This window comes from Cyprinodon variegatus, unplaced genomic scaffold, assembly GCF_000732505.1.
Source record: "Cyprinodon variegatus isolate N-32 unplaced genomic scaffold, C_variegatus-1.0 Scaffold565, whole genome shotgun sequence".
In the NCBI taxonomy this organism is placed as follows: Eukaryota; Metazoa; Chordata; class Actinopteri; order Cyprinodontiformes; family Cyprinodontidae; genus Cyprinodon; species Cyprinodon variegatus.
Genome location: NW_015151018.1, coordinates 55922 through 68311, shown reverse-complemented (window position 1 = coordinate 68311; position 12390 = coordinate 55922). Strand labels below are relative to the sequence as shown.

The window sequence follows — 12390 nt, the reverse complement described above, 5'->3', positions numbered from 1 at the left end:
AGATTAGGGCCACTGAAAAAAAAAAAAAGTAAACTGATTTTTAAATTTTATTTCAGTTTAACATGGGAAAAAAGTCAGAATTCTGACTTTTTTCTCAGAATTCTGACTTTAATCACAGAATTCTGACTTTTTTCTCAGAATTCTGACTTTTTTCTCAGAATTCTGACTTTAATCACAGAATTCTGACTTTTTTCTCAGAATTCTGAAAAAAGTCAGAATTCTGACATTTTTCCCATACTATATACTAAAATAAAATTTAAAAAATCAGTTAACTTTTTTTTTTTTCAGTGGCCCTAATCCTCTTCCGTAGATTTGTGTTTATCTGACTGTGTTAAACATTATTCCCCCACTAAAACTTTCCTCTGTTCTGCTCATGAACATACTTGGCGAGGATACGAGTCTGTACTCATGTCCTTGTGAATTGAGAAACGGCCCATGTCCCCCGTTGACCTTTTCAGCCCCAGCTAAAGGCCTCGGTATGAAACTAACATGATGGTCAAACGGCCGTTAGCTCAGGAGGGTTCCTTGAGATGAGGATATAGAGATGAACCTACCTAGCTTATAGCCATACGACCGTTTGCCTTCAGTCCGGATAACGGTAACAATAAAACAAAGATAAATAATTAACCCTTTAAATTATTTCCTGGGGGTTTTAGTGTCTGGGACCACGGAGGCCACCTGGAGCGCGTATCAAAACCAATGGATCACCTGGTTAACTGAGCCTGGGCCGACTGCCACCACCGTGGCCTGCAGCACTTTGCCCTGAGACTTCTCTGGCAGCATGATGCCTCCCTTGGTTACCGTCTCTGCCGTGAGGCGCTCCACCAGCACCCGGTCGAACAGAGGGAGGAACTTCCTGAAGGCCTGAAAGAGACAATGATCTCTGGGTTAAGGACGGCCCCCCCAAGGACTCAACATGCTTCAGCAGCGTTCATCATAACGTTACTTACCAGCACACACAAAGTAAATAAGCTCGTCATACTTGGAAAGATTACAAGCATTTAGAAACAGTTTAAAAACTCAAATGAAAACTAGAAGTTATCAGAATAATATATTCTAATTATGATACATTTCTCTTAATGAGATAAATGCCCATCCCTGCTCCAAGCTAATAAACAACATTACCTGATTTACTTTTTTACATTTATTTAGAATATTGTTAAATTAATTTAGCCCTTCTTATTAAGGAAAGATCCTCTTGATGCAATTAAGTTTATCGGTTACTTTTTCAGAAAGTGACCATCAACCAACTTCAGATTTGTTAATTAATAACTTGCATCCCCAAGACTTCCTATATACTAACAGCTTGATTTGTTTACCACAAAATGTACTGAAAAACTGTTATTTTAACATTTTAAGGTCATGATTAACTTAATTTTCTCTGCACACATTTCTTCACACAATAGATTAAAAAAAATTAAACAAATCTTTGCTCTGGTTGAATGAAATCTGAGATCTCTGCCTACATCAACTGTAATTTAGTGTCGTTATTAGTTAGTAGGAACAGAAATTTCAGATTATTTGGTATTTTGTATAATTTTAGAGAAGCTCCTGAAGGATTACAGACTGACTGCAGAGAACAGCAGATGTACCGGTGACCTTGAGTGGAGGAGGACTGGGAGGGGGGGGTTGGACAGCCATGCTCAGTCTGATCATTCGACCCTGAAGCTTAGAGGTCAAGGACGGCTCACCTCAGAGATAAACCTCCTGAAAAACCAACGGTGATCCTCCTGGCGGCCTGAGCAAACCGCCTTCAGCTCGACACAACTGTCAGGGTGAGAGGGGCCGCTTTCTAGAAGGTTCAACACCCCCACCTACTGAGAGCCTTCACTGTTTATCAGCTGCATTAACACATTTCCACCAACCCCCCCCCAGTCTAAGGAACTAAGAAAATAAATATACTATCATAAATAAAACACAAACCATCTAAATCATTTTGGATTTAGCTTTTAAAACATTAAACACCTTTTATAAAATTGAGGGTCTTTAGTTTAATTCAAAGAAAAATCTCAAAGGGAAATTAAAAGTTGGTTAAGTAACTCATGACCAGCAGTTAGTTTAACTACTAATTTCAATTTTAGAAGTTTACCGTAATACACGGTGATTGGTTGCTGTTTATTTTTATAAGGAGCAAAAGTTAAATACTATAATAAAGTCCCATTATTTCCCTGAGATGTCAGAGAAAGTGTTCGATTAAAGGAGTTTTCTCAGTCTAAAGACCACATTTAATGTTGTATTTCTATGTTCTTGCACTAATACAGTCAAAACTAGCTTTTTTAATCTTAATTCATTTTTAATAGATCGGCCTGTTTTCCAGTGTAGTCCTGTTTCTCTGACTGTGACTAACTGGATGTGCTCTCTTCATCCTCTGACATGGGAGCTGGCTCGGAGCTCGTCTGCCTGGCTGTGTGTTTCCTGGACGGGGCCGCCTGTGGAGCTGGTTGACAGTTGCCTTTTGTATCTATGCTTCTTTTTCTATGTCCGCTTCTGTCTCCTTGAACCCCAGTGGGCCTCAGCAGATGGCCGCTCACACTGAACCTGGTTCTGCTGGAGGTTTCTACCTGTTCAAAGGGAGTTTTTCCTCTCCACTGTCGCTACAAGCATGCTTAGTGTGAGGGATTGCTGAAGAGTCAATGAGTCGATGCAATCAGCTGGTTTTCCTTAGATAGAAAACTTTGAATCAATCTGACTGGATGTTCTGGTGAACTGGAAAGTGACCTGAGATGACATGATGTGAATTGGCGCTATAGAAATAAACTGAATTAAAATGTTAACATGGATGTAGGAATTTCTCCACTGCAATGATTTGGTCTCTCTCTCTCTCTCTCTAGGACACCCCTGAACCTAACACCGGAGAGGAAAGGTCTGACGGTGTGAATCCCAGCAAACAGGACGTCGCGGGTTCGATTCCCACCCTGGCCTACCACGGAATATGCAAATGTAGCAGCAGGAATACAGTTGGTATTAAATAGAAGCGCGTGCATCATTGCCACAGCTTAAGGCCATTATAGCACTAATGGCATCAGCTAACCGTTTAAAATGTAATATATTTTTTTGCATATATGTGCTTCTTACCCATTTCCAGCACATATTACGGTAAACATGTGGTCAAGCCCCCCCCACGCGCTCTCCTCAGCAGCGTGACCTTGTGAATGAATGTTAGCTTACACAACGCTAGCCGACACCTCGATAAAGAGGGGAAAAATGACATTCCAGAGTATAGCCGGGTCCCTGTTGGTCTATTTGAGCTCCGAGCATTAGCCTGTGAACGTCTCCAGGAGTTAGACGGTGTTTCTTACCATTATTGGATGGGAGCGCAGTCTGAGAGCCTGTCTGAAGCAGCACCGCAGCCAGAGAGCCTGGATCTGAGCCTCCCTGCAGTTCTCCACGTGAGGAAACCTCCAGAACGCGCATGCGCACTACCTGCCCTCCTCATGACGTGTCTCACCGAACATTCTAGTACACCCGAGAATCAATGAAAAAAATCTGTTTTAATCAAAAACTTCTCTTACACTGAGGTTAAAACGGAAATTATTGATTGATAAAATATTATAACTTGAGTTATTTTAAAGTTTTACGTTTTAATCTTGCGCAATATTGCACAATGTCACCTTTGACCTTCGTTCGCTCCTCCAATGGCATGCGAGAAAATTCTGGAAGCCCCCGCCCGGGAACGAGCATATTGGTGTTGGTTTTGGATTAATCTCCCATAAAACAAAAAAATAACGTTTTTAAACCCGATCGTTTTAAGTTATAATATTTTAATCCGATAGAATAAATGCAGATTTATTGTATAAATCGTAGTAGGGCGGTTTGGTGAGATATATTTGATGTATTCATGGTTGGGGGCGGGCCGGTACATAACCCGGATGTAGAAGCCCACATGCAGCCTGTCTTCAGCTCTTCTCCTCCGTCCTCTCCTCCAGTCTAACCGCTCCGTGTGGCGTGAGCTCGCAGCTTTTACCTCGCAGCAGGTAAGCACTCAAACTCCACCAGCGTTGGCCCACGCGACTCAGGGTTACGGTGCGCGTGATTTCAGGGCAGAATTCCCCGCGGCTCGCGCGGCTGAAGCTGTTTTAATCCAAACGGTTCAAATTCCTCCTGCTCAACAAGGACGGAAAAATGGCACTACGGATTCCACCGACTTTAACCAGCTACCCGCGAGCCTCCATCGGTGTCTCTCCGATTATCGTCTCGTGCCTGACGACATGAACCGATCGGTTTGCTTTGATGTCACTTTGATGTCATGTCGGCTTCATCCAATTTAACTCCGCTTTCCGTCCATAACAGCTTCAGCGTGCAGGCAGCCGCACGTGCTCCTACTACTCTTACATTTTGACCTTGTGACGTATGACCTCGGGGCCCCCACGTGGGAGCCTTTCTTGGCTTTTTCTGTAGAAAAAAAAAATAAAAATTTTAACCAAACTGTTTTTTTTTTTATGCGTGAAGCTGCAGTTTTTTAACGTACGTAACTTAAGTTGGAGAATAAAACTTAATTCGGTTCAGTTTTCTCATAAAGAAAGTGAAGAACCATATTAAACTGTTTCTATAATTCCCTGGTAGAGTTACTAATTTAAGGTTTAATGTTCAATTGTTTCAATTATTGATAATTTAATCCCCTAGATTAAATATAGAGCTATGCTGATCAGAACTGCACGGTTGGTAATGGGAGAAAACCCCAAAATATTTCTACTGCTGCTGTGCAGTAAAACTGATTTTCTGTTCTTTGTTTGTGGGTTAGGATTAATTATAAGAAAAAAAATTACATAGAAGTTAAGTTCCAAAAACGCTTCCCTCCCAGGGAGGGATGCATAATGTTTTGGTTAATTGAAATTAAAATATTAATTGTAATTTTTGAGTTGATTCAGAAGGATCAGTGACTCTTTGATAAACTGCAGCTATTGTTTTTTTGTTTTTTTTATGTGAGGTGACTAGAGGTGCTAAAACAATTCAATGATTTAAGTTTGATAATAGATCTGCTGCTGCTGCAATAAGCTATTTTTCTTGTGTTTTTATCTTTATTTTTATAAAATGATTTTTCTTGTTTAATCTTCAGAAAGGACTAAATTCAGTTGGTTGATTGTCAGGGTGGACCTTCAGCTGTTCAATCATTAACTTGCAGATGAACATCTGAGCTCTGGAGATGGCGGTTATTCATTCATCGTTTCAGTCGGTCCAGAAGAAGCAGAGTCTGTTCCTGAAAGGACCAGAATTTAGCTGAAAGCTTCATGGTGGATGTTAGCTTCCACTGTGATTCAGGGTTTAGCTTTTGTAACCTGATTATGTATTCACCAGCACCCTGTCATACCACCTGTAGCCACTAGAGGTCAGTTGTTGCAAAGTGGGGACGTTGTGCCAATGGTTAGGTTCAAGGGTAAGGTTAGATTTAGAGTTAATTTTAAAGTTAGGGCATAGAAAGGGTTAAAAATGACAGAAAAATAATATCCAATATATATTTATGCATATGACTTTATTAAATGGAGGACGCTGTCTTGTATTTCTCATTTTAAAAAGAATTACTACATTGACATTTCACAGTGAATTACTTTCCATTTCCTCTACTTTCTAACATTGGACACAATGGCTGACTCTGTCAATGTCTTTTTTTTCCAGAAATGTTTCGTTTACCTACCGTCATGAAGCAGGTGAGGCCCGTGTGCCGGGCGCTGGCTCCTCACCTCACCCGGGCGTACGCCAAGGACGTAAAGTTTGGGGCGGACGCTCGCGCCCTCATGCTGCAGGGGGTGGACCTGCTGGCCGACGCCGTGGCCGTCACCATGGGGCCAAAGGTAACGTCTGTCCCTGCGCGTCCAGGTCTCTGTAGGCTGTCCCTCAGAGAGGGCTCACCGTTCCCGCCGTGTCTTTCAGGGTCGCACCGTCATCATCGAGCAGAGCTGGGGCAGTCCGAAGGTGACCAAGGACGGCGTGACGGTGGCTAAAAGCATCGACCTGAAGGACAGATACAAGAACATCGGAGCCAAGCTGGTGCAGGACGTGGCCAACAACACCAACGAGGAGGCCGGCGACGGCACCACCACGGCCACGGTGCTGGCGCGGGCCATCGCCAAGGAGGGCTTCGACAACATCAGCAAAGGCGCCAATCCCGTGGAGATCCGCCGCGGTGTCATGATGGCCGTGGAGACGGTCATCAACGAGCTGAAGAACCTCTCTAAGCCCGTCACGACCCCCGAGGAGATCGCACAGGTAGGAAATCCCGCGGCTTCGGTCGGCTCCGTCCACAACCGTCAGGAGGAGGCGTTTACGCGAAGCTCTGTCTTCGCAGGTCGCTACCATCTCCGCCAACGGCGACGTGGAAATCGGGAACATCATTTCCAACGCCATGAAGAGAGTCGGCCGCAAAGGCGTCATCACCGTGAAGGTAGGTTCCTGTTTGACCTCAGAATGAGTCTGAGGACGCCGTGGATGACCCGTCTAAGTTCATCGTGTTTGTAATAGGACGGGAAGACGCTGCAGGACGAGCTGGAGATCATCGAGGGCATGAAGTTCGACCGTGGTTACATCTCTCCGTACTTCATCAACACGGCTAAAGGTAACGTCTCCTCAGACGCACTGACCCGGGGTCAGAGTTCGGCCCCGTTTCGACCAATCGCTGTCCTCCTTTCAGGCCAGAAGTGCGAGTTCCAGGACGCCTACCTGCTGCTGAGCGAGAAAAAGATCTCTAGCGTCCAGAGCATCGTGCCCGCCCTGGAGATCGCCAACCAGCATCGCAAACCTCTGGTGATCGTAGCCGAGGATGTGGACGGAGAAGCGCTGAGCACTCTGGTTCTGAACAGGTACGTCTCCGTCGTTGCTTCGCCGCTGGAGGCAAACGTTCTGCATCCTGGTTAATGACGATCGACCTTCCAGGCTGAAGGTTGGACTCCAGGTGGTCGCCGTCAAAGCTCCAGGTTTCGGGGACAACAGGAAGAACCAGCTGAAGGACATGGCCGTCGCCACCGGCGGCACGGTGCGTTTGGTTCAGAGTCTCTGCTCGCGTTTCTGAACCGGACCTCCAGTCTGATCCGGGTTTCTGCTCCGTGTCTTTAGGTGTTTGGCGATGAGGCTCTCGGTCTGGCTCTGGAGGACATCCAAGCTCACGACTTCGGCAGAGTGGGCGAAGTCCAGATCACTAAAGACGACACCCTGCTGCTGAAGGGTGGCGGCAGCCCCGCCGACGTCGAGAAGCGGGCGGCTGAGATCGTAGAGCAGCTGGAGAACACCACCAGCGACTACGAGAAGGAGAAGCTCAACGAGAGGCTGGCGAAGCTGTCTGACGGCGTGGCCGTCCTCAAGGTGGGGGGAGCGCCGCTTCCTCGCTAACGATTCGTTAAAACGAAGGAAGGGCTGACGGTTCTGCTGGTTTCCAGGTGGGAGGAACCAGCGACGTTGAGGTGAACGAGAAGAAGGACCGAGTGACGGATGCTCTGAACGCCACCCGGGCCGCTGTGGAGGAGGGCATCGTTCCCGGCGGAGGATGCGCTCTGCTGCGCTGCATCCCCGCCCTGGACGCCCTGAAGACCGCCAACAGCGACCAGAAGATCGGTGAGTCCTAGCTCCGCCCACTACAGCGGGTGCAGCCTACGAGCTCGGGTCACGACGTCCGACCTTCTCCCTCAGGTGTGGACATCATCAGGCGGTCGCTGCGTATCCCCGCCATGACCATCGCCAAGAACGCCGGCGTGGAGGGCTCCCTGGTGGTGGAGAAGATCCTGCAGGGGGCGCCGGAGATGGGCTATGACGCCATGCAGGGGGAGTACGTCAACATGGTGGAGAAGGGCATCATCGACCCCACTAAGGTACGACCCCGCCCCCGACGGCGGGACAACCCAGCGTCCATCAGCTGAGAACGAACATTTCAGACATTTAATATCGACTTCTTCCTTTTCCCGTTTATCTGGGTTAGACTTTTACTTCCAGAATCTGAAATAAATATTCTGGATATTTGGAACTGAACTAATTTCAGATCTCAATCTTAAAGACGTAGAAACGTAGAAACGATATCAGCGGCTGATTTTAGGAGCTGTTGAATTTAACGTTCAGATATGTGAAATTATTGGGATCTTCAATTGATACATAACTGAAAGCAACTGAATTCATACATAGCTGTATTGATTGAAACGACTTTTAGAGGTGTTGCCATGGAAACAAATACTGGACAAAAATATTACTATTACTGGCGTGGACACACTGACAAAAAGATCTTAGGATTCATCAAACTGAAAATAACAAAATAAGGATAATCAGAGCCGTTTATATGGCCTCAGTGGTCCTTTAAACCAATGAAACGAAAACATTCAGATGTATATTTCCCCTTTTGCAAATGACGTGCATCATATCAATTTTATTTTTACCTTCTTTGTTTTTAAAGCCAAAATGCATCCAAGCATCTGACTTGAAATGTGATGGAGCCGCAGGGCGAATTTTCATAGTGTCCTCCATGTTTTATTTCATGACTCGTCGCAGTATCCCACGGCCGGAAATGCTTGTGGCGTCAACACATCCGCAGCGACATCTGCTGGACTGGAAGTTGTATTCCACTTGGTTTGGCTAATGTGCTCCAACCATTAATGTATTTTATTTGTTCATTTTTTTTTTTTTTTTATAATCGATTCTTGTCTTCAAGAATCGATGCAGTAGATCACAAAAATTAGAATCGCGATGCATCGTCATGACGATTATTTTGCACACCCTTATTACTCGTGTCAAATACAAAATTACATTTTAATCTGGAATAAAATCTCTGCTGCTTAGAACAGAATTTCTGTTTAGTTGTTGCGGCACTAGTGGCTCGTTTTTTTCCATCAGTTATCTGACAGGAAAGGAGGTATGAGAGAGAGAGACATGCGGCCACAGGTGATTAGGCGTACAATAAGAGTAAAGACGGGCATACACTGTATGTTTGTCCTTTTTCGGACCGATTCTCCAGTCGTGCAAGAATTTTTTTGTTTACTTTTCTGACCGGGCTGACTTTCAGCTTCATGGTGCGTGGTGTAGCATTCAGGGGGTAACGAGGGGCGATCAGCCTCTGATGACCACCTCCAGTTCATGAATCATAAGATCAGGAGAAAATCAAACGTATTTGAAATCCAGTCGGCCGTGGTGAGTAGGCCTGTCACGATAACAAATTTTGCAGAAAGATTAATTGTCTCAAAAATTATTGCGATAAACGATAATATTGTTTGAAGACCTTTTTACACTGATTTAATGGAAATGATGTAATAATTCATGCATTTTCCTGCCAAAGATAAAAACACTTTATTTTCAACAGAACACTGGTTAACAAAATAAAACAAGAAATAAAAATCAAATGGAGTCTCTGTTAACTTAAAATACAGTTGAATAAAAACTAAACACAAGATAAAACCACAGTGAAAATAAAAACGTATATACAAAATATCACGTTGGTGATATGTATGTTTTCTGCGGAGTTCATACTGTCTATCAAATCTCTGCAACATTTTTCGAAATGTCGGCTTTTCAACAATATTAAGTGGCAGCATCTCTTTAGCAATTAAATGAACTACGCTGTCTGTGAGCGCGCGCCACTTTGCGCCGTCCTTTTTGTATGCTGCCTGCCGATTAATTGCTTCAGTGATGGTGGACTGTCGCAAACTTGAAGACGCAGACGGGCCACTGCTTGTACTTTTTGTTTCCAGCTGGAGAAACTTTGCTGGGTGGTTGTGCTTTAGCTGCATGTGAAGGTTGGTTGTATTGCTGCTCTTAGTTGCTACTATTTATGACAAATGCGACATGCTGACTCGCATAGGTTCAGCTGTTCGGCTCGGTCATTTGGTTTGAATCCGAAATTCTCCCACACTGCGGCTGTAGCGCTCGGCTTTTAAACCAGTTCCATTTCGAGCTTTTTCCCCCAAAAATAAGATGTGGGGTTTTTTTTTTTTTTACCTCGCTAACTCCTCACGGGGCTCTAAAGCTGCAGAAGTACAAAATGATGCGCACTGACTACCTGATGCGATAGTCCACTCCTTCTCCCTCCTCAAAAATGAGGAAGGAGAGGGGTCAGTAGGTAAATCCTGCTGTTGAAGCAGAGTTGTGAGCGGATTTACCAGAACCTTAAGGACTGCGCATGGACAAACAGGGAGTTCTTAATCTTTTGGATAGACGAGTCCGAGTAGCGCCATCCCACTGCGGAGCTGAGTCCCACCTGGTTTTTAGACGTACAGCGTGAGCAGGTAGATCGCATCAGAGCATCGGGTCGCACAGCCTGAAAACAAACATGGTGAGCTGTGAACTTTTAAACCCTGCGGTTTCATTTTACATTGTGAGCTGTAGCTGCGTGAAACGATTGAAAATATGGCACAGTGTACGCCCGGCTTAACAGGCTAAATTTCTCCCTCCGGCCCTTTAGGTGGCGATATGATTAAAGTGGGTTTGCACCGCACAGAAGGGAGGACAGAGTTCCAGCTAGAACCCTGATGAATGCATTATAGTGGAAGTAAGAACTTGTTTTTTGCAGGTTTAGCAGTAAAGTCCTGCAGCGCCTGATCGGGACAAACAGGCTTTCAAAGTCATGGAAAAAAAACTGAAACCATGGAGTAAAAGTGTTGACATGCTTGGCGGAAAGGATTATCGCCATAAAGTCATGATATTGGCTGGAAAAAATATGTAATTTTTATTTTTTAACTTAAATTTAACATAGAAATGGAGTGAATAGATCCACCCCTTTGGTTCAGACGCATTATTAATACACTTCAGATGTTTGTTCAAGCAGCTCAGATTCTAGTTTTTGGTCCAAAATGATCTGAAAACATCACAGCAAAGCATGGCGGTGGCAGCATCATGCTTTTCCTCACCTGCTCTCCTCCTCCCCCCCTGCAGGTGGTACGGACCGCGCTGATGGACGCCGCAGGAGTCGCCTCTCTTCTTTCCACCGCCGAGGCCGTCGTCACGGAGATCCCCAAGGAGGAAAAGGAGATGCCAGGAGGCATGGGCGGCATGGGGGGTATGGGAGGAATGGGAGGCGGCATGGGCTTCTGAGCCGGGCCTCCTGACCCTGGAAAGACTGAATCATCAGATTTGAGCTGGAGGACGGACCACGATTCATCCGGAGCGTCACATGGTTTGATGGCTCGGCGGACTGAGAGCTAACAGCCCATCTGGTGCCCCAGAGCCCTCCTCCCTGTTCCACCGGCACCAAACTCGTCACGTCACAAGCTCAGAGGGAAACGCTAACATGGGGTTCATTAAACCGAAACTGCAGCTTTGTTTCAGCCTGCTGGCTGCGGCGTGCACAGAACCTTCTAGATTCAGTTGACTGAGGAGGAGAACATCAGACCTTCTGCTCCAAAGTTGATTTGTTGGTCTGAACCAAACCGGTTTCCTCCGGCAGGCTGAAACAAACCATTTAATGGACCACGGGGGAGGGGGGGCTTCTCTGTCAATGCCTGGACTCTTATTTTGTAGTTTTCTGCTAATTTTTCATGTTTTGTTTTGTAATATAAACGTCTGTCTTGATTGATCCGGATTAAACCAGTTTTCTTACCGACTGTGAGCGTTTTGTTACGTCTAGAATCGGAGTGCCTCAAACGAGCGGACGGACGGACGGACGACTAAGTCCCAAATGTTTACTGAGACCTTCAGCCGCGCTAAGATGATCCTGATGTTTGAATGTGAAACTCTGTCCTGTACCAACATGAAAGCAGCCAGCAGGTGGCGCCTGTGTTCCAGGAAGTGGTCAGCAGGTCACTTCTGTCTTGTTAGACATCTTTGTTTTTTTGTTTTTTTTTATTTAATAAATCATTGTCTCTATACTCAGTTTAAGTGTTTCCTTTAAAAGCTCAATTTCAGTGAATTAAGCAGATTTTTCCCTCGGAGGGATTAAATTTCAATAAAAATGATTAAATACAATATATGAAATACTAGTGATGTGTCCATTAATGCGTGGAACCTTAGTCCTAAACACCATCTTGTCAGTTCAAGAAAGTCATGTGACCGATCCAGGAGTTATTTCTGACTAACTTAACAGTGATTTAAAAAAAAAAAAAAAAATAAGTATGTCAACATGAAGACTCAAAGTAATTTTTTGCAGTTAATCGTTAAAATGATCCAGAATCTTGGATCAGCCTAAAAGGAATAGGAACGTTTCAGCCATTGCGTTTTTATTTTAATTTCCTAGTTGCATCATCCTTTTCCTCTAATATCACTTATCTGAATTCAGTTTCAAATTGACTCCATGTTTTTTTTTTACAGTACTTGTTTTAAAAATGATTTAAAATCCTAGTTCACAAGCATCCTCGTTCACATATTCCTTACATTTTTACGTTTACATTTATTGGCTTCATCTAAAAATATTTTTAAACATAAAATACAATATAACCTACGATAACTTATAGGAATAGTACACCCAAAACATGATTAGCCTTCATTTTCTAC

General features: G+C 44.5%; 2 protein-coding genes across 3 annotated transcripts in view; one reads left to right on the top strand and one right to left on the bottom strand.

The window, feature by feature from the left end:
* LOC107095707 (MOB-like protein phocein) overlaps positions 1-3453 on the bottom strand; it is a 26056-nt gene extending 22603 nt beyond the window's left edge. The window contains exons 1-2 of one of the 2 annotated variants that reach the window (XM_015391947.1): positions 3300-3453; positions 709-864 (exon numbers count right to left, since the gene is read on the bottom strand). In XM_015391947.1, coding sequence (XP_015247433.1) covers positions 709-864; positions 3300-3302 — 159 coding nt within the window. In that variant the 5' untranslated portion in view covers positions 3303-3453. The remainder of the gene's footprint in view (positions 1-708; positions 865-3299) is intronic. The other variant, XM_015391946.1, reaches the window with a different exon arrangement.
* Positions 3454-3847: 394 nt separating this feature from the next.
* hspd1 (heat shock protein family D (Hsp60) member 1) lies at positions 3848-11766 on the top strand. Its single transcript, XM_015391944.1, has 11 exons — positions 3848-3974; positions 5614-5789; positions 5869-6204; positions 6284-6379; positions 6457-6550; positions 6626-6794; positions 6868-6967; positions 7048-7293; positions 7368-7542; positions 7618-7796; positions 10837-11766. Exons 2-11 carry the CDS (start codon positions 5616-5618, stop codon positions 10993-10995), a joined length of 1728 nt encoding a protein of 575 aa, XP_015247430.1. The 5' UTR covers positions 3848-3974; positions 5614-5615; the 3' UTR covers positions 10996-11766.
* The last annotated feature ends 624 nt before the right edge of the window (positions 11767-12390 follow it).

What these genes read in the sequence shown, in the direction of transcription:
- hspd1 (XM_015391944.1), top strand. Translation starts at nt 5,616, where the DNA reads ATGTTTCGTTTACCTACCGTCATGAAGCAGGTGAGGCCCGTGTGCCGG. An exon ending in CTTCATCAACACGGCTAAAG is followed by an intron (nt 6,551 to 6,625) that starts GTAACGTCTCCT and finishes TCCTCCTTTCAG; the next exon opens with GCCAGAAGTGCGAGTTCCAG. An exon ending in ACGGCGTGGCCGTCCTCAAG is followed by an intron (nt 7,294 to 7,367) that starts GTGGGGGGAGCG and finishes GCTGGTTTCCAG; the next exon opens with GTGGGAGGAACCAGCGACGT.